General features: G+C 40.4%; 1 protein-coding gene and 1 long non-coding RNA gene across 4 annotated transcripts in view; one reads left to right on the top strand and one right to left on the bottom strand.

Moving 5' to 3' along the window:
* Positions 1-21,872, bottom strand: part of SPEN (spen family transcriptional repressor) — a 97,086-nt gene extending 75,214 nt beyond the window's left edge. For all 3 annotated transcript variants that reach the window (XM_075018031.1, XM_075018028.1, XM_075018029.1), the window contains exon 1: positions 21,650-21,872. In XM_075018031.1, coding sequence (XP_074874132.1) covers positions 21,650-21,732 — 83 coding nt within the window. In that variant the 5' untranslated portion in view covers positions 21,733-21,872. The remainder of the gene's footprint in view (positions 1-21,649) is intronic.
* LOC142025571 (uncharacterized) lies at positions 21,577-24,762 on the top strand. Its single transcript, XR_012648678.1, has 3 exons — positions 21,577-21,692; positions 23,104-23,249; positions 23,399-24,762. It is a non-coding gene; the product is annotated as an uncharacterized LOC142025571 (long non-coding RNA).
* The last annotated feature ends 350 nt before the right edge of the window (positions 24,763-25,112 follow it).

Raw genomic sequence — 25,112 nt, 5'->3', positions numbered from 1 at the left:
GACAAAACACAGCACTTTTGCCAGCACTGTTCTGCCTCAAAACTTTGAGACAGAACACTGCTGTCCATAGATTCTGTTGACAAAAAAGCTGTGTGGTTGCTCTGTGCCACCACCGTGCCAACCCCCCCCCCCCGCCCCGACAGACCAGCAGCCCTGTCTGCTGTGCTTCTAGGTGCCTGTTTCGTTGAGAACGCAGCCAGCACTCTGGCTCTTTATCAACAGAGCTGAGCGCTTTCCTGATTGGCTTTTTTGTGTAGCCGCAACTCTGTCAACAAGAATGCTGTAGTGTAATCATAGCATACATATGCCAAGCTTTGCATTCAAATTTTGAAGAACCAATTCACTCAGTCATCAAGTTTCTGAAAAGATAATCAGTTACTTTAAAAAAAGAAGCAGTCAAGTAGCACTTTAATTCATTAGGTGAGCTTTCGTGGGACAGTCTCACTTCTTCACACCTTACCCATATCAGAACAGACTCAATATTTAAGGCACAGAGAACCAAAAACAGTAATCAAGGTGGACAAATCAGAAAAAATGATCAAAGTGAGCAAATCAGAGAGTAGAAGGGGAGGGGGAGGTCAAGAATTAGATTAAGCCAAGTATGCAAACGAGCCCCTATAGTGACTCAGAAAATTCCCATCCCGGTTCAAACCATGTGTTAATGTGCCGAATTTGAATATAAGACAGTTCAGCAGTCTCCCTTTCAAGAGTGGTGTGAAAATTTTTCTTCAGTAACATGCAAACTCTTAAGTAGTAACAGAGAGGGAGCCGTGCTAGTCTATACACTATCAAAACAAAAAAGTAGTCAAGTAGTACTTTAAAGACTAGTAAAATAATTTATTAGGTGAGCTTTCGTGGGACAGACCCACTTCTTCAGACCACAGCCATACCAGAACAGACTAATAGCCTACTCCATTAAAATGCTGACTACTAATGTTAACTAAAAAGAGTTCCAAAATGTAAAATGAATATGAAAGCTCTTGACAAACTCAGCTGGAATATACAAGAGGAAGTATAAGACAATCTCTAAGTTGTAAAATCAAAGATATTGCAGAAATTAGTATTATTGATTCATGAGGACACAGTAAGTTGTTACAAAACTTGTGATAAAGTAAAATTGTGCACAGTTAAACCTTAAGCAAAACTGAAACTGTTCTCAACTTGCTCCACAAAAGAGAGGCCACAATCAATAGCATATCATTGGTGAAGATTTCAGCACTGTATTTGACTGCATTAACAGTCTAAATAAAATTGCAAAAACTACTCCATGAGAAAATTCTTTAATCATATGCTACGTATATCTAGATTCTATCTTCCTCTGTTTCAGGCAGTACTAAGCACACCATTCACGGTTTAGTAAATAATAATGTAGCTAACAAGTGCATCTTTACAATTAAGCAAATAAGTTGTTTGTTGAGGATAAAAAAACTTGAGGCATCACTGACAATGAAAAGCATCATGGATGAGCCTCAACTAAATGTGAAAGTAGAGGTCACAGTGTCTAGCACTTTAACGCACATACAGGTACTGCCATTTGCCTTGAAAGGGAAAGAATGACAGTCGTGCCCCCATGTTTACCCCTTTTACAAGATAAGTTTTGTTCAAGATATGCCTAGTAAGGTATCCTTTGAAAACTCAATTTGCTGGTCATCCTGGTAAAATGCATCAATAGTGTATGTAAATGTATACAATTTTACTTTATGACACTACCGTGACATACTCCAAATTTAGAACTACAAGGAAAAAAAAGGCAAACTGATGTCTCAAGCCAGGTGTCAGCAAAACAAAAGGGACCATCATCTAATTAAGTGGCCTGTGATTTTTTTTGTTTTTTTTGGGGATGGGGGTGGGGGGGGAGGTAAAAGGTCTGAGCAAGACATTTACACCTGGCCGGGGGCGGGGGGGGGGGGGGGAGAAGAGAGAAAGAGGTGGGTCTGTCCATTAGTCTATCCATCCCCACAATCTTTGTCTCCTGAACCCTCACAGATAGGTTTCTCAAAAGAATAAGAATAAATCTTCAAAATAAGAACTGGGGACAGATGCCTTAAGTTAGGTCTCTTTCTCTCTACACACAGAAATCAACAATACCTGAAAATAGAGACATCACTGACCTGGGGGAGAGATTCTGACTGAAAGGAGTTCAGCCAGTAAGATTGCTAGAACATGTGGGACGAGACCTTCACTTTGAATTCATCTAGCCAGTTAAGGTAGATTATTATTAGTTCCATTTTACTTTTCTTTTAGAAATTCTGACTTTTAGGCCTCCTTACTTTTAAAAAAGTCTATAGTTAATTTCTTTTTAATCTAAACTACGGTGCTTGGACTGAAGTGTTTGGGAAACTCCATTTGAGATAACAAGATTTGTTCATATTGTTTTCTATTAATAAAATAATAGATTTTTATACGAGCTTCGGTTTTACTCCCCGCCTTCTCCTGAAAGGGACCACACATTTCTGGGGGTGGCTGGCCACAGTACTCAAAACAGCACAGCTGGGACTCAGAGGCTTTGCATGAGCAGACCAGGAATGGTTGCTCTAACAGCTAAGCAGTGTAAAATGCATCCTAGGTTGAAAAACTGAAGGGACAGAGGTGTTCAACAGCCCAGCTTGCACTCTCAGGTGTATCACATATATGAATATTATAAATTTAGATTTTACAAAATGTGTCACAAGAAAAATTATCCTGGAATAAATTCTCAAAATCCACAATCTTCAGATTTTCTGCCTTTACAGAATATTCAAAGGCTACTTCCAGAAAGAGGGGCTTGAAGTTTCCCACAAGCTCAGAGGAATTTGAGGTAGACTAGATAGTTGTATTCAGACTTGTGTTTAAAACAGTATTTGCAAAATGCAGAAGAAAAATGAATATGGCAGAGAAATAGTAAGGGGGATAGTAGAAGGGCACGAAGAGACAAAGATGTGCAAGAACATTGAGGATGCACGAAAAAAAGTGAGCAGAGGCCCATTGGATAAACGGATTAACTGTCGTCATGGTCAAAACAAAAAAGCAGTCAAGTAGCACTTTAACGACTAACAAAATAATTTATTAGGTGAGCTTTTGAGAGACAGACCCGCTTCTTTAAGACCATAGCCATACCACAACAGACTCAATGTCCTCATGGTCATTTATGATAATTTAGTATTTCAATAACACCAATAAATACCATCTGATTCACACCAGAACATTTTAAAACACTGGCCCCCTACGAGACTAAAAATGGAAAAGAGACAGTGCTGAGTATTTAAAATTTCTTTTAACTAGAGTTTCTATCCATTGAATATGCAGTACCTATTCTGTCAATTTGCATTTTTAATTCTCAACATTTACAAATCCACATTGACAGCATTTTTCCATACTTCGTTTTCAACAAGCACTGAATTATGAAGTCCTCACAAAATGTATTTCTAATGACCTTTGTGAGGGCAATGAAATAGTGCCATCTGCCAGCTACATTTCAAACAAGTGCTTTTAAAATGCTAGTTTCTACTTACCACGTTGACAAACATTTGATTCTCCCATTTCAACAGTTATGGCACTTCCAAGTTTACAAAAACTGATTACAAGCAGCTTCTGTTTGTTTGTTTTTTTTTAGATCACCATAGTACAAGCTGAGATCCAGGAATCTACCAACATGTCCACTTCTGCCTCTATTTAACTTATGGTAGAACAGGAAGCGTAGAATATGTAAGACATCAACAGAATTCGATTCTCATGCACCTAAGCAAGCAAAGACCAAAGCTATTTCTATTATTCCCAAATCCAAAATTTACCTATGAGCAAGTTTAATATGAAATATTGCATGCTCACAACAATTTGCTTGAAACATGGTTTAATTCTTGTATTAAAAGCCTGTGTGCATGAAATACTGAATCATTTATTCCAAACAAAAATACTATATTTTAATCTTTTGAATATTAGGCTACAAACTTTCAAGAGATTTAGTAAAATATTTTAAATAGTTTGGCTGCTAATACAACTGATCTTTGACGGACGCTGGAAACCTTTTCCCTTAAAATATGAGAGGAACCAGTATCCTCACTGAACAAAAAACACAGTTTGCCCCGTGGGCAGCTTAGGCAGGCAAAAACCACAAGCAACTTAAGTTACTGCCACAGCCGACTTTTATGGCAGCAGTCATCCTAAATAATCTAACTTCAATTGAAATAATTCATTTTAAGCTATCGATCATCGAGATGCTGAAATGTAGGAGAGGCTTAGTTTGCTACACTATACCCTTGACGTACAAGGGGAAATGATCTGTGATAATCGCCTTTCTTTGAGAGGGTGGGCGGGGAGGACAAGCAAGCAAAAAGAACGAGAGAGAGACAGCGCGTGCGCTAAGCTAAATGTTCAAAGCCAGCTGCTGACACAGGAGATTTGCATTTTCCTTGCCCCAACATGCTCTGTGCCCTTTGATTACACACATCCTATAGTCCCCCATCGTGAAGATTAATCTGTCTAATGATCTAACACAGCCCCACCCATTGGCTACTTGCCGAGCTGCTCCTGTCTTGGCAGTTGCTGCCAGAGGAAGAACTGCACTGCTCCATGCTATTTGCTCCTAAAGGGAAAGAAGGGGAGACCTGCAATGCTGCATCATAAGATAGGTTACTACAGCAGAACAATACATTACACGAAAATACTTTCTAGAGGGTTGGGGACAGAGAAGCAGCACTAAAGATACACTTCAATATTGTGATTGCAAGCTAATGCAGAATGGCAGGAAGGAACAACAGGAGAGCAAACAAGGACTTTGTGCCGTGCAACCTTTGTCCACAACTGAAGGGGTGGGAAGAAGGGACAAGAGGACAACAAAAGCCATCATGACCTTCGGTAACGTTGACAGATAGTCTCCTCTGAAACTTTCAACTCTTATATTTATACCTCTGCGTCAGCTTTTTCCAAGAAGACTGTGTTTCACAATCACTGGCAGACAGCACAGAAAACAAAGAAGATCATTTGCTATGCTCTAACTCTACCAACCCTAAAGAAAACAAGGCTTTTTAATGCCTCTTCCCATGTCTGCTTCATGCCGATTAATCATCAACTAGCAAAGTGTTCACCGTTATTAATCTGCTATATAACACAGCATTTCAATGACTCGCAGGAAGCTGAAACTTCAGGAACTATTGTCCACTGGATTATTCTTTTTAAAAGAATGAAGATGCCATACCTTTCACAGTCTGGAGAAGCAAACCAGAATTATAGTTCAGTGAATTGAGCACTGGCCTGCTACACGCAGGGTTGTGAGTTCAATCCCTGAGGGGGCCATTTAGGGATTTGGAGCAGAAAGATTTTTAAAAAAAGGGATGGTGCTTGATCCTGCCAAGAGGGCAGTGGACTGGACTCGATGACCTCCCAAGGTCCCTTCCAGCTCTACAACATGTGTGTAATTATAAAATATGGAGACAAGAGAGACCTATCACCTCATTTAGGCTGGATCTACACTTGCCAAGGAAGATCAAATGCTATGAGGTCACTTCTGCGGTGCTGTTTCACATGTTCCGGGGTCAATGTCAACCCAGGAACTCCTTGCAAGCTGCAAGGATTGAGGAGTGCTGATGGGAGGAGCGTTCCTGTCAGCATTCCACAGTGAGGACAGGGATGAATATTGACGGCTGCTAAAATCAATTTTTGGTACACAATTGGTGTATCTAAAATTGCATAGCAGCCATCAACATTCAAGGTAAGCATAGACCCAGCCTGCGTCCCCCTCTCTGTCAGTGCAGAATTGCAGCAAGGGACTGTAAACAATGTCTGGTAGCCCTTTTTCAATTGCTACAACATCATTGTTCAGTCCAAGCTACACCAATCCATCTTTTCAACAAGAGGAGGAATTAACGGTTTAAACTCTGTATATTAATTTGTAGAGCAGCATCCCTATAATCAAGCAACTGAAATATCACTGGGCTCCTTTCATAGCTGCTGTATGCACCCAGCCACCAATATTTTTCCAACCTCAATACCACACTCCCCTCCCCTTGCATTTCTCCCCAACACAGAGATGAACAATGGATGGTCTGGGAAACTCTTCCCCTTATCAACCAAAAGCCAGCTTCTCTCCTCCTCCCTACGACCCATGTGTCACTGAGACAAAGCCTTGCCGACTGCGGGAGGAAGTAAAAAGACAGGGCAGCAGTTTGCCAAAGTCATCTCTCCCTAAACTTTCTTTCAGCAAACCAGTAACAAGGAAATTAAAAAAAAAAAAAAAAAAAAAATAGTACCATTGCGTGGCTGAGGTTTTTGTTGCAACAATTAATCACTAAAGTTTTACCACAAATTACATATTTATTCACAATTGTTTTTTAATATGGGGCTATTGTAAAGGAGCTGGATGGCAAAAGACCTTTTAAACAAATATTTTAATTTTGATTTATACAAATTAGTTGGAATCTCAATTTTAGCACCTGTATTTCAGGCAAATTCTGATTTAAGAAACAAGGGGCAAAGAATTGGTTTTTAGTGCTGTTTTAATTTTTTTCTTGAATTACACATACTATAGAAATAAAATATAATATCTTGCCTCCCCTTGTCCTGTAGTCTTAGGAGAAGCCCCCAGCAAGTCCATCAGCCATATACGTACATTTTCAACACTGCAAAATTGTGCAATTTCAATATCTGCTGCAAAAAAGCTTTGAAGTCCTATTGTCAGTTAGCATAATAAAAGTATACATGCTTTCACATTTGCAGCCACCAGTGAGGTGGCAGGTCAGCATAGATGCAACTTGTGTCCATACACCAACAGGAAGAACCCAGTAGTAGAAGTAGATGGCAACCTGGGATGCAGTGATCATAAGATGGTAGATTTCAGGATCCTGACACAAGGAAGAAAGGTGAGCAGTAAAATATACTCCTGGATTTCAGAAGAGCAGACTCTGAGTCCTTCAGAGAGCTGATGAGTAGGATCCCCTGGGAAGCTACTATGAAGGGGAAAGGAGTGCAGGAGAACTGGCAGTATTTAAAGAAGCCTTATCAAAGGCAAAGGAACAAACCATCACAATGCACAGTAAGAAAAGCAAACATGGTAAGCACCCAGTTGTCTTACCAAGAAACCCTTGGCTTAAACTCAAAAAGAATGCATATAAGTGGAAACTTGGATGGATGACAAAAGATGAGTATAAATATATTGCTCAAGAATGCAGGAGAGTAATCAGGAAGGTAAAAGCATAATTGGAACTGCAGATAGCAAGAAACATGAAGGGTAACAACAAAGGTTTCTATATGCATGTTAACGATAAGAGGGTGGTCAGGGAAGGTGTGGGAGGTAACCTCATGACAGATGATGTGGGAAAACATGAAGTACTCAATGCTTTTTTTGCCTCTGTCTTCAGACAAGATCAGGTCCCAAACTACTGCACTAGGAGATGCAGTATGGGAAGGAGCTGGGTAGCCCTCAGTGGGGAAAGAACAGGTTAAAAGCTATTTAGAAAAGCTAGACATACAAAAATGCATGGGCCCAGATTGAATGTGTCCAAGGGTACTGAGGGAATTGGAAAATGTCACTGAAGAGCTTTTGGACATGATCTTTGAAAACTCGTGGAGATCAGAAGAGGTCCTGGATGACTGGAAAAAGGCAAATATAGTACCCATATTTAAAAAAGGAAAAGGACAATCCAGACGACCGTTCAGCCTTACCTCGGTCCCTGGAAAACCCATGGAGGTGATCCTCAAGGAATCCATTTTGAAGCACTTGGAAGAGAAATAGTCAACATGGATTCACCAAGGGCAAGTCATACCTGACCAATATGATTAGCTTCTATGATGAGGAAACTGTGTTTGTGGACATGGGGAAAGTCTGTGGATGTGATATACCTTAACATTAGCAAAGCTTTTGATATAGTCTCTCACAATATTCTTACCCACAAGTAAAAGTAGCATGGATTGGCAAAATGGACCGTGAAGTGGATGGAAAGCTGGCTAGATGATCGGGCTCAGTGCTACTGACCAACAACTCAATGTCTGGTTGGTGATCGGTTTCAAGTGGAGTGCCCAAAGTATCTGTTCTGGGACTGGTATTGTTCATCATATTTATTATTTACCTAGATGAAGGAATGAATTGCTCATCAGCAAGTCTGACACTAAGCTAGGGGGACAGGTAGATATGTTGGAGGGTACAGATAGGGTCTAGGGTGACCAAGATAAATTGGAGGATTAGGCCAAAAGTAATCTGATGAGGTTCAATGAGGACAAGTACAAAATCCAAAGCACTGCTACAGGCAGGGGACTGACTGGATAAGTAGCAGTGCAGCAGAAAAGGACCTGGGGATTATAGCGAATGAGACATTGGATGTGTGTCAGTGTGCCCTTGTAGCCAAGAATGCTAATGGCATATTGGGGTGCATTACGAGGAGCATTTTCAGCAGATCTAGAGAAGTTATTTCCTTCTATTTTGCACTGGTGAGGCTGCACCTGGAGTACTGTGTCCAGTTCTGGGACTCTCCATATAGAAAGGATGCAGATGCATTGGAGAGGGTCCAGCTGAGGGCAACAAAACTGATTAGGTGGCTGGAGTACATGACCTACAAGGAAAGGCTGAGGGATTTGGGTTTAAGTTTGCAGAAGAGAAGAGTGAAGGTTGATAGCAGCCTTCAACTTCCTGAAGGGGAGGCTCTAAAGAGGGTGGAGAGAAGCTGTTTTCAGTAGTGATAGACGGCAGAACAAGGAGCAATGGTTTCAAGTTACAGAGCAGGAGGCACAGGTTGGACATCAGCAAAAACTATTTCATCAAGAGGGTGGTGAAGCACTGGAATGCATCACCTCCAAAGGTGATGGAATCTCCATCCCTAGGATTTTTTTAAGTCAGATCTTGGCAAAGTTCTGGCTGGGATGATTTAGTTAGGGTTGATTAGGGCTGATCCTGCTTTTGGGCAGGGGGCTGGGCTTGAGGACCTCCTGAGGTTCCTTCCATTCCTTGGCTTCTATGATTCCAAGGCCTAGCATTAGAAGGCCCTGACCTTGACTGGAAAAAGTTCAGAAAAGTCAAACTAGGTGGGGTTTTTTGTTTGTTTGTTTTTGTTTGGGGTGTTGGGCAGGGAGGGGGTTGAGACAGCTGCCTGATTAGGAGAAGTTAAAAAGGTTGGGATTTTTCAACTCAGAATAGAGGTCTATAAAATCATGACTGATATGCACAAAGTTAAGTAGGAAAAGTTATTTACTTGTTCCCATAACACAAAAATTAGGGGTCACCATGTGATATAACTAGCAGGTTTAAAAAAAAGGAAGTACATCTTCACATAACACAGTCAAACTTATGGAACTCCTTGCCAGAGGATGTTATGAATACCAGAAGTTAAATAGGATTCAAAAAAATTAGAGAAATTCATGAAGGTTAGTTTCATCAATAGCTGTTAGCCAGAATGGATAGGAATGGTGTCCCAAGCCTCTTTGTCAAAAGCTGGGAATGGGTGACAGGGGAGGGATCACTTGATTACCTATTCTGTTCACTCCTCTGGGACACCTGACATTGGCCACTATCAGATGACAGGATACAAGGCAATATGGATATTTGATCTGGCCCAATATAGTTCTTATGGCATTAATATTAAACAGGAAATAAATACACATCTTTCAGTGGTTAGAGCACTGGCCTTGTAAACCAGGAGTTGTGAGCTTAATCCTCGATGGGTCTTTCAAGGGTCTGGGGGCAGGTTAGATTCAAAAAAGAAGTCCATGAGGGATGGGGATAGGTCCTGCTGTGAGTGCATGGAACTGGACTCTATGACCTCTCAGGTCCCTTCCAGTTCTATGAGCTAGGTATATCTCCATGTTTCAGAGACAGAGAGATTAAACCTACGAGTTAACTAAACAAACAGGTTTTTTACATCCCTGTAGCGTATGTTAAATTAAACTGTAAATTTGAAAATCACTAAGACTTTTTCCAGTAGCTAAAGGAGGACCCATTTCAGAAAGAACTTACTGGATATCCAGGGTACTAAATGATGAAAACCCAGTTGCCACCCAGAGCTCACTTCCCATTATGTACTTTATATGCCTACCAGTTCAGGAATGTGAGGTCCCTACAATCAGTTTGATATTATCTCTAGCTACAAGTACAGGAAGTAAACCCATTTGGGGAAATGCAGGATGATGCTGGAATCAATTATCACTCTGCCAAAACAGCTCTGCCACAATTTAGTCTCTTGGCATGGAAATGCTTTACGCTGAGAAGTTCCAATATTACTCTGATAAAATTAAGAAGTTCACGCTTTGAGACCAGGTACATATTTAGTACATTACATCAAAAATGAGACCAAAAAAGTTTTAGCAGTAGTTTACAGAATAAGGTGGTCTTCATTACACAGTTCCTTTACGAAACAATCCAAACAGAAGCAGTCTCCTTTGCCCTTAACACAAAAAGCTGACTTCTTTAAACAGAAGCTACTTAATAGTTGATGAAGGCTCCCATATCATGTGAAAGTCAAATAAACTGCCCACATGTTGAACTTTTGCAGGTTGCTTTTAAGAGTAAACACTATACCAATTCAAAATACACCACACATTTATTTCATGAGGTGCCACTCAGTGTGTATGCAATATACTTTGAGCAGCACATGACCAAGATTCATCATCAAATTTAGTCCACTGATTAGATCATTAGCTTCCTCTTCTGGAGCCAGGTCACCAACTACTTAGAGCTCAACACTGAAGACTTGGGTCCTTAGTAATGTAAGAATCTACAAAAAGAGGAGAGGCCACCAACATACTTTTACAGAACAAAGTACATTTCCAAGATGTCTGTTTTATTAAATATGTTTCAGATTACTTCATACGTATTGCCTTCATATTAACTATTTTATTTTGTTACCAGGTTAGTTTCCAGTTGTCCTTTATGCTTTGGTACACTTGAGTTCATGCTTTTAAGTTAACAGCAAATATTCTACAATGGCCTGTGAAGGAATATTATAAAAATTCTGCGCCAGATGTGTGGCTGTTGGGTCTTACACACATGCTCAAGGTCTAACTGCTCACAGTATTTGGGGGTGGGGGTTCAGAAAGGAATTCTCCCTTGAGTCAGAATGACAGAGATCCTGGGGATCATTCGTAGGTTTGAACTAGGTGAATTCTCTATAACTTGATGTTGTTAAATCATGACTTGAGAACTTCAGTAACTCAGCCAAACATTATGGGTCCATTACAGGAGGAGAGGTGGGAGCATCAGAGGCAGTGTGCAGGAGGCCATTCTGACAGCAGTCCATAAGTAAAACTAATGTGGTCTAAGAACCACTGTGTTTTGATTTGTTCCATGGAATGGTATCCATTTGAAAGGGTACATTTTTATTTCTTCATTACAAGACATTATACATGTGCTACAATGATAGTGTATACTAGAAGGTTTTTATTAAATCAAAATATAGAAGCTGTGACACAATAAGCACATTAAATAAAGCACTCACACCAGCCTAAGACATCGCTGCCAAAGAGCACTGGTGAAGTTTTAGCCAGACAGGAGGACCCCAATGTTACTGACAAGCACCCTCAAACCAAGATCACCATACTATGGAAACACTATTATTGCAGTATGAACATTAAGACGTAAAGATGACAAGCAAGCTATTTGTTAGTCCAGTTTACAATGTAAACAGTGACTTTTGTCTAAAGTTAACCATATACAATGTCCAACAGTACAAGACAAATACAGTACCTCGTGGCATCTTCAAAAAAGTCAACATATAGTTGAGCATAAGCTTTTGTGGGCAAAAATCCCAGTTTGTCAGCTGCATCTGACAAAGGGGGGGGTTTGCCCATAAAACTCTATGCCTAAATAAATCTGTTAATCTTTACAATGTTGCAGGAATTCTCTTTTTGCAGATATGGACTAACATAACTACCTTTATGATACCTGTCACAAATACATATTCTGTAAATACAAGCCATCAATCAGTTGCAAAGTGTCTGATTTCCCAGCTCCAGAATCACATTTCCCAAGAGTTTTAAATTGGCATGCTGAAGAGTTGGTTAAACAAATCAGATTATAGTGATTAAACAATTATATTTTCTAATTTATTCCTTCAGTTAGCCCCCCCCCGCCCCCAATTATTGTCATCTGAGAACACCATGAAAGCTCACAATTAATTCTCCTTCCAATGAAGAATGCACTAAATACCTAACAAGACAGCTTTTGCTAGTGGGTACTTGATTGAGTTTTAGTTTTGCTACCAACACAGCAGCACACAAGGCAGCTTCTTAAATTCTCCATTCCAAAAGACTCCTCCCTGAATGAAGCAATCCATGCTCTTCACTATAATGCTGAAAGACTGGGGAGCAGGGACAGAAATATCTATGCAACTTTGTGGTGAATCCTCGAGGATGTGGGCACATGTCAGAACAATCTTTTTCTAACTGATTCTCTTTCTACTTTGTAAGTGGATTTAACAAAACCAGTCCCTCAGCTGCTGAGAAAACATGAAGGTACTACAGGTTGAACCTCTCTAATCCATAACACTCTCGTCTGGCAACATCCATAATCGGACGTGGTTTTAGTTAGCCAGATGGCCACTTATGGATCTGTCCAAGTTTCACATGGTCCCATAAAGCTTGTTTCCAGCCAACAGTCCTGACTCTGTTATTTGGTGTTACTTAGCTCTAATTTCCCCCAAATGTCTTCTCAGAGCCCAGAAAGCAGTGAAAGTGTTGGTAATGTGCTAGATAATATTAACCTCCCCGTATTCTAGTAAATTCCCTCATTCTGCACCAATCAGGTCCTGAGGGCGCCAGATTAAAGAGGTTCAACCTGTACAGCTATAATCATCTCAAGCCTGAATGGATGCCACTTATGCTAAACAATCTGTTTCATCTTGTGACTTGTACTCACCAAATTTCCAGACTTGAACAGGTTTGTGTAAGCATGAAATCTTTCCTCTCTCATCAACATAAGTTTGCCCAATAAAAAACTATCTTCTCTATTTCTTAGAGACAACCGTAACACATTCTCAGGGAGCACACAAATATTTGGATGGATAGGAATACAGACAAGTTTTTTAAACTGAATATGATCAACACCCTAAGCAGCCACTTGTAATGTTGTAAGTCAGAAAGACCTACTCCTCTATCAAATTACGTTCATCACAATAGCCTAAACAGATGCCAGTTGAGTTTTCAATATTAAAATAAATTTCCATGTGCACTGATAGGCAAACTATCTTCTGCATTTTTGATATGGTTTAAGTAGCGTGTTTACTCATATTAACAATAAACTAGTACTCTCCTTGGGGTTATATTCTTCCTTTTGCTGGTGCACAGTCACTGTTTGCCTCAATGCAATCTAAAAATGTAAGATTATGTCATAAAGAATCCAGAGTAATCTGTTATCCCAGAGAAATACGTCTGTCTCTCTAACATACAAGTTTTAGGTTACTAAAATCCAAAGTCTGATTTAACTTCTTCCTACTCCTTGCATATTTAAGTCATCCATATAACAGTCAGGCACTGCTCCTTTAGTGCTTACTTTAAAATGAATCTGTTCACTAACATTTATAGTGCATTCTCTTACCTTGTGTTAGCCTACATACACCTTAACTAAATCAAGATAAAATCATAGACAACAAGGCCATTTGTAGCTAGAAGTAAACACTACAAATTACTTTTCCTTCACTAAAATTTTAAACGTCTGTTTACTACTTCTTTCATGATAAGGCAAGAACACACCTTTCTTCCCTCCTGCCCTCTTCAGTGCAGACAAGGCTCTTGCAGGGCTGCACCTTTGGATGAGCGGGTCACAGCTTTACAAAGCTTTACATAAGTTTTATAATACATGTAAAATGACATGGCATGATTCTGTTTTCACTGCAATCTTAAAACTTCAAAGTTAATAATTTATTTTGCTATTTTATGTAGAAGAGTGGATTTAATATCTGTGCATCTCCCAGGACACTCAAAATTATTACATAGTCTCCATAAATACAAAATATTAAATACCTTAGAAACAAACCAAATTGAATCACATTCCACTCATAATCCCAAAGGAACCAAAATTTCACAGTTAATATGGTCTAAAAATTATTTTAAAAAAAAAAAGGTCACCAAGAGGGGCACGTATGGTGTTTAGGCCTTTAAATAAACCAAGCAACTTACACAACAAAGCATCAATAATAGCACAATCTGTCTGAAAAGCTGTTATAGAAGCATAGCATTACTTTACAACATTAAAGTGAGCTGGAAGGATCCACATAAATACTAAAATATGACGTAACTTAGAAGTAGCCCTTGGACTGATAACAGAGGCTGTTCTAAATATAATGTAACAAGAATCTGTGAAAGGCTCCATATAACACATACACCACTGCAGAATGTTCAGTGAAGATGCCCTATGCTAGTGGGAGACAGCTCTCTCCTCAGCTTGATAAAACCACCCCTGAAAGCAGCAAAAGCTATATCAGTGAGGGAAGCTCTCCAACAGATATATCACATTCCAAACCACTGTTTCCATCAGTGAGGACTCTCATAGCTTGAAATATTGTTTGTTCACACTCCTGAGCAGCGTTCCCAGTAAGCTAAGTGCTTGTGCAGCTGCCCAGGAGAGATTCAGGTGCTGCCCATCTGAGTAGCAGAGGATCCATAGCCACCCACAGCCAGCAGCATGTGTTTCTATTAGCGGTGCATGTCCACACATTCCTTGGTATACATAAAATTTATTCTGTCCATGGATGGGGAAAAAAGTTAATGTGAACATTACTCCTGAGCCACATAGCTAGCCTTAGCAATGGGAAAACCTGAAGAAAAATAGGTTTTGCATTTTAAAGCAGCGGACTGACACTGAGAACTGGGTTCAATTCTTGTACGCCACAGGCTTCCTAAGTGACCTTGAGCAAGTTATTTAATCTATCTTCTCTTCTCCTGGAAAACAGGAATACAGTGAAAGCTTTGTAATCCTGCACTCATGCGGTGTGCTAGTTGCCAGATAATTGAATGTGCCAGATACACAAGCAAAGAGTTAGGCAATTTGAGGCAGGCTAAGAGGGACAGAAGGTGCCTGCTGATGACATCATCCAGCAATGGTATAGGCAGGTTGAGAATGAAGGTGGTGCCTGTTGATGACATCAGTCAGCAGTGTCGCAATGCTGGTTAGCAAAGCCTTCTGGTTAACTAAGTGCCAGAAAACAATGCTTTCTTTCACCATACTACTTCCTCTCTCCCACCTTTTTGTCCGTCTTCCCTATCTATATTTCAAATTGTTTGGCTTTGGGGCTGCCTTACTTGGTATGTATACACTGCTCAGCACAAGCAGGCCCTGATCTTGACCACAGATGCTAAACACTACCGTAATAGAATACATCTTACTCAACTTTATTTTCCCACCCACACCCTGCAAGAAAGGCTACCTTTAAAAACATGCTTCAGCACTTACTTTAAAATGTGCTTAATGGTTACTATAAGGAAGCATGGGTCTTAAGCATTCATGTTTCCCTGTCAATGAGGGGATTATTAATGAAACACAAAAGCACTTTTCATTGTTTCACGTTAAAAACAAGCCACAATTCTATTATTTCATGCAAAAAGAGGGAACAATCGGAATTCATTATGACTCTTTTTTAAAATATTCCCTGAACATTTAAGCCTAGATGGAAACATTCAGTTTTATTTTGAATATATAGCTGATTTAGTGAGGTCATCTTTGTGTTTACATTTGAACTGATGTACCAAAGAACCACTGCTAATTAGAAGTAACAAAACTTGTTTTGCAGACCTGGGAACATAGTACTCTAGTTTCATAGTTGGAGAATTTTGAGGAAAACTATTACTATTATTAGAGACCCAATCCTATTCTCATTTAAATCAATGGAAAAGACTGTCAATGTTATGTTCAGAAAACTATCTGCATACAGAAATACTAGTTTCTTACCAAATATTTCTGTTCACCTATGTACTCCACAAATATCTGGCATTCTGACAAAGTTTGCTCTGATCAGCAATATAGAGCCAATATGGCAACTGGAGACAACACTGAAATCTATTTGGCCCCTTACACCAATCACAGACTTCACTGACTTCCAACTGTATAATCTTTATTTACCAGTGGCAAGTCATGATACATAAAAGCAAATAGCTTGATTTTATGTTGTAAGGCCAGAATAAATTTGCACTACTGGTGATTATAAATTTGATTTTTGTGAACTGAGCAAAAAAAAAAAAAAAAAGGAAATATTCTACAATGCCCTCTTCAAAGTCAAAATATATGAATTATTAATATTCTGTTTTCACCTTGCCCTCAACTTGAAGCAAGACACTCTGAAGCCAAAGAACAAAGACTGAAGACGTTAGCAATTATCTAAAATATTTGCATAAATTTTTTTAACTATAGCTTTAAAAATATTTAAAAACAACATTTGAATTTCTTAATTTCACAGTACACTATTGGCTCTGAGAACATCCTCCCACTACACAGATTAACATTTCCAATACAATAAAAAAAAGTTAGCAAATCAAAATTACATGGCTCCTAAAGATTTAAAGTATCTCACTGGTCTTTTTCATTTAAAATGCAAAGAGATGAGGCAAAGCAACAGGTCTTTGGATGCCCAAACTGAAAAGAAAGGGAGACGGAGAATTATGGAACAGTGGCATTTGTACTCTGGACAAACGTTACTATATTTAGTCTCCTTGTTCTGAAAGCTGCTGGGCACGTTTCAGAAAATGGTGAATGACTTTTTTCTATCATTCAAGAGCACAATAATAGACTCAATTATAGTAATGAAGAAACACCTTCACTTGTATTAATAAAGACTGAATTCTATCAGAGATCATCACTTGAAAGATACTACTTTAAGAACAAGCTTTCCTGATTTTCTGTTCTAGTTTCATGAAAGCCTTGCAATAGATAACGCAGCTTAAAGAAAAGGTCTGAGATACAACGGAGAACAAAATTTAAATCGCTCAGCAAGTGTATTTTTGAAGCCTACATGAAAACTACACCAACAGAGCGTGCATACACACAAGCTAACCAATTATACTGAAATTTGCAAATAGCAATTCATCATCGACCTCTTCAGAACATCAAGAAACATACATTAAAACAGATTTTTAAAGACTCTGGGCACAGAAGACAACCAAATCAATCACAATGCTTGATAATTCCACTTTTCTCCTCCCATTTAAGGCCAGCATTTATCACCAAATAATATCACTTTAATTTACACAAAAAGAAAACTAGAACAGCACAGATAAAATATTGGCGGAAACTGCTGTTACACAAACTCATATTTATGTCAGATAAACACCCTTCCCAAAATATGAAGAAACCAAAGTGAGCAAGTTTCCTTATGTTGCAATTAATGAAAATTAAAACCTCTCCCACTGAGTTCCACTTACTGTCTCAAAGTAGTCATGTAGCACTTTAAAAAAAAAAAAAAATTTATTAGGTGATGAGCTTTCGTGGGACAGACTCGCTTCTTCAGAGCTGGAAAGTCTGATGAAAGTAAACTGGGATCTGACAAAGCGGGTCTTTGCCCACCCACTAAAGCTTATGCTCCAAAATATCTGTTAGTCTATAAGGTGCCACAGGACTTCTCATTGTTCTCACAGCTACCTCTCTGTCTCTCAGAGTGTAAATATCTTCCTAAAACCAGTCATTTCAGTTATAGCACAGTTCTGAAAATAAATATTTAGCACAAGATTGTAATTGCAAAAGATTTTATTTATGCATATGTTTACATATGCAAACTGAAATATTTCCACAGGTATTAACCGGAAAAATATAAATGTTGGAACAAATTAAGGACGTTGGCTAGTCCTTTGCTGTATCTAGCATTTATGTTAAAGATAGATTTTTTGACAAATTATCTGTTCTGCTTCTGTTAACTACAGCTTTTTAATACTGCTTGGTCAGCTTCTTTGCATATTCTTTATCCTGTTCTCAGACTGGGGGATGGGTGGGAACCTGATTTAGCCAAGATCAGCTAAATCTGAAAAGCGCTCCAAACTAAAGAGCTGGCCTTTCCAAGCAGCTAACCTTACACATTACCTATACTACAAGCTCAGGCAGCTGCCTTCCATATGTATATGTCCAACACAGCTAAGCTCCTGCCACAATAAAACATGACTGCAATACGATTATTGGATAAATTGTCCCTTCCCCCACTCAACCAACCAAGCATACAAAGAAAGGCTTGCTCCATTGTGCAGTGTACCTTTGATGATCCCCCTTGCTAACTAAAACATCAATCAACAGATATGTACTTAACCATTTTAAGCACAAATGTTGAGTAATTTAGATAGTTAAAAACAGCTCAAAAGTTAGCAGTCAAATATTTAAATTTTTCACACCCCTATTACTGATTTGGTGCATGTGTATATACATATATAAATGCATAGTTCAGGAGTGAGAGATCAATTTGTTTAAGAACCAACTAAAAATCTAAATTGTCAAAAAGACTAGTTGTGTTGAAATTAAATGTTTTGCTTAACCGAAGTGCATTTCCTTCCAAAAATCACTGATCAACATTCAGAAAGGAAAAAACAAAAAAGGCAATTAACAATTCAGATCCTGCCATTTGCCTGATCCATCTCTAAGCAACAGTATCATGGCAACTTTTTCTGGCTTTAAAAACGTCTTGTGAAAAAAAAAGGAGAAAAAGGAAAGGGAAATCTGTCATTCCAGCATTTTCCTCCGAGTATTTCGCTTCTTTGCTATTTAAATTCAATCATGTTCAGAACTAAATTTTAGAAATACTCTCCAGAATAAGGTTAACTTAAATGTTTATATATTCCCTCATCACCCACATAACTAAAATTATGGTTAATACAGATTCATAAAACATTTACTTTTCTCATAATAGCAAGTGTTCAGCTTAATCCTAGGAACAACAACTTGATCAATCAATTTAATTAATGAGCAGGTTTCTAAAGGCACAGAAAGATTGTTTCTTTTAGTTTCATGTAATGGTAACAAACCACTGTGACTGAAATTCTTCCTTTCACTAATATTGTGATTACTTAGCATCTAGTTTTTAACCACTTCCAATTTTCCTATTATACAATTTACCCTACTCTTGCAATCCATATTTGAACACTAGATAAATCTGAATATACTGGAGTGAGTCTCTTCCAAACCACCCCGTTTGTCCCTGAAAAGACTTTGAAGGGGCTCCTTTACACACCACATTCTTGTGTATGTACACACACACACTCTCTCTCTCTCTCCATGAACTCTATTCATTTATAACCAGTCTAATATGTGCAAAGGAAAATAAGTCTTGCAACCAAGTGCAGTCATAATCAGGGAAACCTAGCGAACTCTCCTGCTGCTCAGCTCCTGGTGCTCATTCCTTTTGCAGTTTCCCCTCCTCCCGAGCAGCAGCAGATCAGCACTGCTCTTTCCCACATGAACCGAGTGCTAGCCGCCATTTTAGAAAGTCATTCACACAAGCGAGACCGCTGCACCACCCTCCACTTAAAAAGAAATCTCTCTTGTGTTAATGTTTCCTCCTTCGCTCTCCGTGTCCCTGCACCATAAAAAAGGGACACACCAAAAAGCATGCAAGTGCCCCTCTCGGATAACAGAGATGCCAAGGGACAAGGCTGGCAGCATGTCACCACCTATCAGCAAATGCTGCAATGCACGTGTTTGCACATTTGTGCATGTGAATTTCTCATCCACTGAAAACAGTGCTATGACGAGAGAGCCCGTCCGGGAAAGATGACTGAGAGCAAAATACTAACATTTCATTTTACATATATCCAGTCTAACAATATGCATAGAATTTCAAGATTTTCCTATAAATTAAATATTTTAAATGCAAAGATTTTAAGGTAGGAAGTGGGAAACCTCTGATAATTCTTCTTACTAAATAACCCAGCCGAATCCCTGGATCAAATCCCAATCTCTTGCTTTATTCACTTCCTAGTTTAAAATAATGTGGGGGCCTGATTACAAATGCGCGCAGGCACGGGCACACGCACAAAACTATGCCTACTTTAAGTGGTTATGAATGAGCTTACTATTCACAAATCCCTTTTTGCATCGAGACAAGCATATTTCCACAATGAAGATTCAATATCTTAAAACTAGCACAAGAACCAAAATAATCAATTATCTTCCATTAGAAACCCACAGGGCAGTTCTCCCGCTTCTTTTTTCCATTTCCCTATAAAAGCACTTGATGTGTTAGTAACCAAATCTGCTTTTCCCATGATGACTCACTGTCGGGACGCTCTCTAATTTTTCTACCGTAACCAAAGTACAAAAATGAAAAGGAATTTAAGAATCGGTTTGGAGTGCAAGAATAGCTACATTGTTGACTATTTAAAATGAGCATCTAAAACTCTGTCTGGTTCAACTTGTTAACCTTCTAATAACCACATTTCCAAAGGTATTGTTTAATCTTCCATTCACTGAGTGTAATCACTCAAACCAGGAAAAACAAAACATTTGGATAAATACCACTAAGACAGTTCAAAAAAAGTTTGTGTTCAATTGTTATTTTAAACAGGCAAAATATGAAAGCATGCAGACTACTGTTTCGTTATGGCCATATAGCTATAAAATATGGATGCGTGTGTTTAATATAGTTTATCTATATAGAAGAATTTATAAATGTAAAAAAAACAAAACAAACCACCACCACCACCACCCAGCTCTCAAGACCTCTGAGAGTCGCTGTCACCAACAGAAGCTGGTCCAATAAAAGGTATTATTACCTCACCCACCTTGTCTGTCTAAAACAATGCTATAGTCCAGGTTCCAGTATTATAGATTCCACAACAGTTTAAGGATCCAATGGAAGTTGGTTTCTTCAAGCACTTCTAGGATCTTCAATTTTCATTTTTTCCATCTCCAAGCACTTGCATTCCCACCATTCGCTTTATAAATCTCTTACTTAATTTCATGATAAAGCATCTAGCAAAAGATGCACAGCAGTTGCCTTCACTTGTTCACTCCTGAATGCAGGGCATTCAGCTACCTTCAGTAATACAATGGGTTGTTAAAACCTCCATTGAAACACTAAGAAAGGCTTTCAAAATTACGCCACCAAGAAGGAAGATGACCAGCCTCTGAAGTTAAAAACTGTTTCCAACACACTGGATATGTCTGAGATACAATCCACGCAGAAAAGAGCAAATTCCTTCTATTGACCAAGCTATTCCATCCATGGGTGTTTTTGCTCCTGCTACTCCTTGGCTCTGCGAGGCTGCAATATTTCTCCATGAAGCTCCCTGCAGCATTACAAGCCTCCAGGATTGCATCTTACAGGAGACCACAAAGATCTTCACCACGGTGCAGGGACGCCTATAGTTATCTCTGGTCTCCTCTGAGGCCCCCCCACCCCCACGCTCTTGCCTGGGATCGGAGCGATTTCCACACACAGTCCAGGAAGGTGAGTATCCGCAGGAGTTGCTATGATACCCTGAGACAGATTTTCCCATCCCTTCGCCGCTGGCTCCATGCTGGGTGAGGGAAGCCATAGAAGATCCTGTTTTCTCCAAGCAGCTGGGGCTGTATTTTTTTTTGGGGGGGGGGTGGAGAGTGGGAGCTCAGCCACAGACCCTGCCCCTCCCTTAAGACCTCCGTGGCCAGGAAGGGGGGGCACACTCAGGGCCCCCCCAGCTCAAACACTGGGAGCGCAGCGCGCGCAGAGCCTGGCGGCGGTACTCCCTCCCGCCCCGCACCCCAGACTGGGGCCCTTCTGCCGCCCGGCAGCCGCCCCCCGTCACTCACCGCTTGAAGTGCTCGATGATCTTCTCCTCACGCACGTTCTCCGGTAAGTTGCCCACCCAGAGGTGCCTGGTTTCCCGGACCATGCTGCGTCGCGCCGGCCCCCCCGCGCCCCGGCCTGTGCCCTAGCGCCAGGAGCTGCCTCCCCCGACGACGGCGGCGAACACCATCCCTTGGGGCCCCTGCTCCGGGCCGGCGGGCTGCGGCTCCCCTCCTGGCTCCCCTCGGCGGCGCGGCGCTGCGCGGCGCGGCACCCCCTCCCCCTCGCGCTCTCTCGCGCTCTGTGGCGGCTCGGCTCTCCGCGCTCCCTCACACACGGCCGCCGAGCTCGGCGCAGGCGCACTCCCTGCGAGGGGGGGGAGGGGCGGAGGGAGCGCCTGTTCCCAACGCCTAAGGCCGCCAGCCTCCCGGTCTCACTGCGCAGGCGCTCAGCCAGACGGCTCGTTTTCCGCACGGCTCGCTTCCTCACGCAACTGCGCCTGCGCAAAGAGAGGGAGGCCGGGTAGTCCAAGTGGGGGACCGAGCGACGTTCCTTCCTGCTCATCCCGCACCCACTGGAGTCAATGAGCTCAATAGGAGCAGGGACCATGGACATGACACGTGCGCCTTGGGGCTTGTGGGGCTCCTTGCATCATAGGGCTGCACTGAGGGAAGAAAGGGGGACGTGGAGCCTGCTTAACCCTTTATTACCTGGTGCCTTCCCTCCTACAGCAGCACATCCCCTGGCTGGGGCATCACTGCCAGTCAGGGTAAGTGGCTGAAGTTCCTGATCTCTCACCAGCAGAAGCTGGACCAATAAAAGATGCTACCTCACCCACTTTGCCTCTTGAGCTGTCTGGCACCAACAAAGCCCTTGGGGGCAAATGTGGCACTTAGAAATGCCAGTGTAAAGCCTGGCTTAAATGGATGGAGTTATGCAGCATTCTCACCAGTGTAACACAGCATCAGGCCCTTTTTATACATCTCAGAATAACTTAACACACATAAAAGCCAGTCCATGCTTTAGAAAAGTGATCAGAGTTCATGGTTCTGCAATACCTGCATATGTACAGTATTCCTCTGATACAAATACATCAGATTTTCATTCCAAGTGACATCTGAAATTAGATTAAGAACACAGAAATCACCAGACAGGCTCACACCCAAGCTCCTATAGTTCAGTGTCCTGTCTAACTATGCCCAGAATCAGATGTTTCAGGAGAAGATGGGTGGGACAACCTGTCCCTCATGTTTAGACTCCTCCTAATATTACAGTGATTGGTTTAAACCCTAAAACATTAAGTTTCAAATTACACAAAATTTTAAAATATTTACATAGCAACAATTTTCACCGCAAAGGCACTTGCACAGGATTATTACTGGTAACATCACACTGCCATTTGGACAACTGTGCCTCACTAGAGGTATAGATAGCTCTTACTTTGAGATTATTATAATCTTGATCTCATTCACAATAGGATATTTTCAGGAGACCACTGCAGAGCCCATCCTGCCACAACTTCAAATGGAAAGACATGGACCCTAAAACCCACCCATTCAGATGTTATAGCAGGATCAGGACCATAAGAATCTTCCCAGCCGTATAGTCTCTCTCTAAAAAGTGGTATGTATAAGCAAAATTAAATTTACCTCAATGCAATTGCTTTAACTATTCAATGTGAAAACAAGCATAAATTCATTTTAAATTAGATGACTGTGATTTCCATGTTACACTCTACTTCACAATTTTATAGCACTAGTCCTCATTTTCAGAATCACATGCAGTCCCTGCTGCTATATACACAACCTCATCTGGGTCTGGAGAAGAGGATGACAACCAATCAGCACTTTGTACAAAAGTGCAGTTGAGAAGCAGTTTTGGCCAAGAACAACAGAGCAGACTCTTATGCAAACTGTCACAGGATCTCTGGTACTGAATCCTACAAATGCCCAATCCTGTGAACTACTTGCAAGAATAAAGTTATTGCACCATGCTTAACTGTTTACAGGATTAGTCCCCTAAAGTTTACACAGCTTGGACAGGGCCTTATTTTTAAAAGGTCTCATCTAAATGAACCACACTGATTCAGCAATATGGAACTCAATGTCTCTCACTACAGAAGGAAAAGGAGCTGTATCAACCTTGCCAGGATATGAAGTTATGGTTCCAGAGAGTCTAGCAGACATTGAACACTCAATACTTATAAGGCCATTGCACTATGCTCTCCTTGGAAGGCAGCTTTTTAACAGCTGTGAAGGAAACCGGGTGTGAACTTGAGCTCAGAGACAGAACGTTATTCTACAGATTTATTAGCTGCAAGATCCACCCATCTCTTCTTTCCAGGAGTGCTGGGACAATTTTTATAGTGAGGGTGCTGATGATGGAAGCAATGGAAACAACATATTTGGTGCTTGTTATTACTCCAGGAAATAGCAGCAGCACCCTTGTTTTCAGCAACTCTGCGCTTTTCCACATAAAATCAAATTATTTCATAGAAATGTGAAAGAAGAGATGCTCACATTTTTATTTTGCAGTCAAGCCCCACTAAGGACACAGGTTAGAAGATGGGGAAAACTGAACACACAGTGTTTCTCTTGGAGTCACGTAAGCCTGGTTCATTGCTTGCACCACAAAGAAAAGACTAATATTTCAATGTATTTCCTTTGGCCAAAGCCTCTTGTTTGCTGACAATGCTTTTCTATTGATTGAAACCACATTCTATTTGCTGGGATGAGCAAAGCTCAACTGTACAATGTCTATGCTTGTTAATATCCATCACGCATCCAGTTATGCACTCATTGATGTACTGAGCACAGATTAAGAGAGTACCTGCCCCAACATGTTCATAATCTTTTCAGTTAACTTTGTATCTTGAAGGCTTTTACTTGCTGAGAAAACATTACCTCCACACAACAGTTAAGACCCCCGCTTCACCACCCTCACTTACAAACAGTCAAGCCATATTCACATAAGCATTCAGAATATGAAAGTCTCTAAAGATATTACCAGCTCTCTTCAGTGATACGTTCACCACGTCTGTTTCTTTTCCACAGAATTGAGTTTGAGATTTTCACCAGCTATTTGCAAAGCAGAAATATACAAAGTAATTGTTATAAAAAATGTACTATATCTAACTTTTTATGCCTTTTAGAAGTTCTACAAATATCTATTCCAGAATAAATGCTAAAGGATTCTAAGTTTTACAGTAAAGTTGCTTATTCTTATGCAATATTTTCCCCAAGTTGCGATTTTAAGTTTCCAGTTCAGCATGCAGTGTTTAGCTATGAAGCCATCCATACCTTCACAGTAAGTACTCTGAGAGGCAAGACCAATGCTACACCTGCACTTTAACCATAAAAACATAAGAATGGCCATACTGGGTCAGACCAAAGGTCCATCCAGCCCAGTATCCCGTCTGCCGACAGTGGCCAATGCCAGGTGCCCCAGAGCAGGAGAACAGAAGACAATGATCAAGTGATTTATCTC

Source organism: Carettochelys insculpta, chromosome 23, assembly GCF_033958435.1.
Source record: "Carettochelys insculpta isolate YL-2023 chromosome 23, ASM3395843v1, whole genome shotgun sequence".
Taxonomy (NCBI): Eukaryota; Metazoa; Chordata; order Testudines; family Carettochelyidae; genus Carettochelys; species Carettochelys insculpta.
Note: the sequence above shows the minus strand (reverse complement) of the source record. Positions and strands in the feature narration are given on the sequence as shown.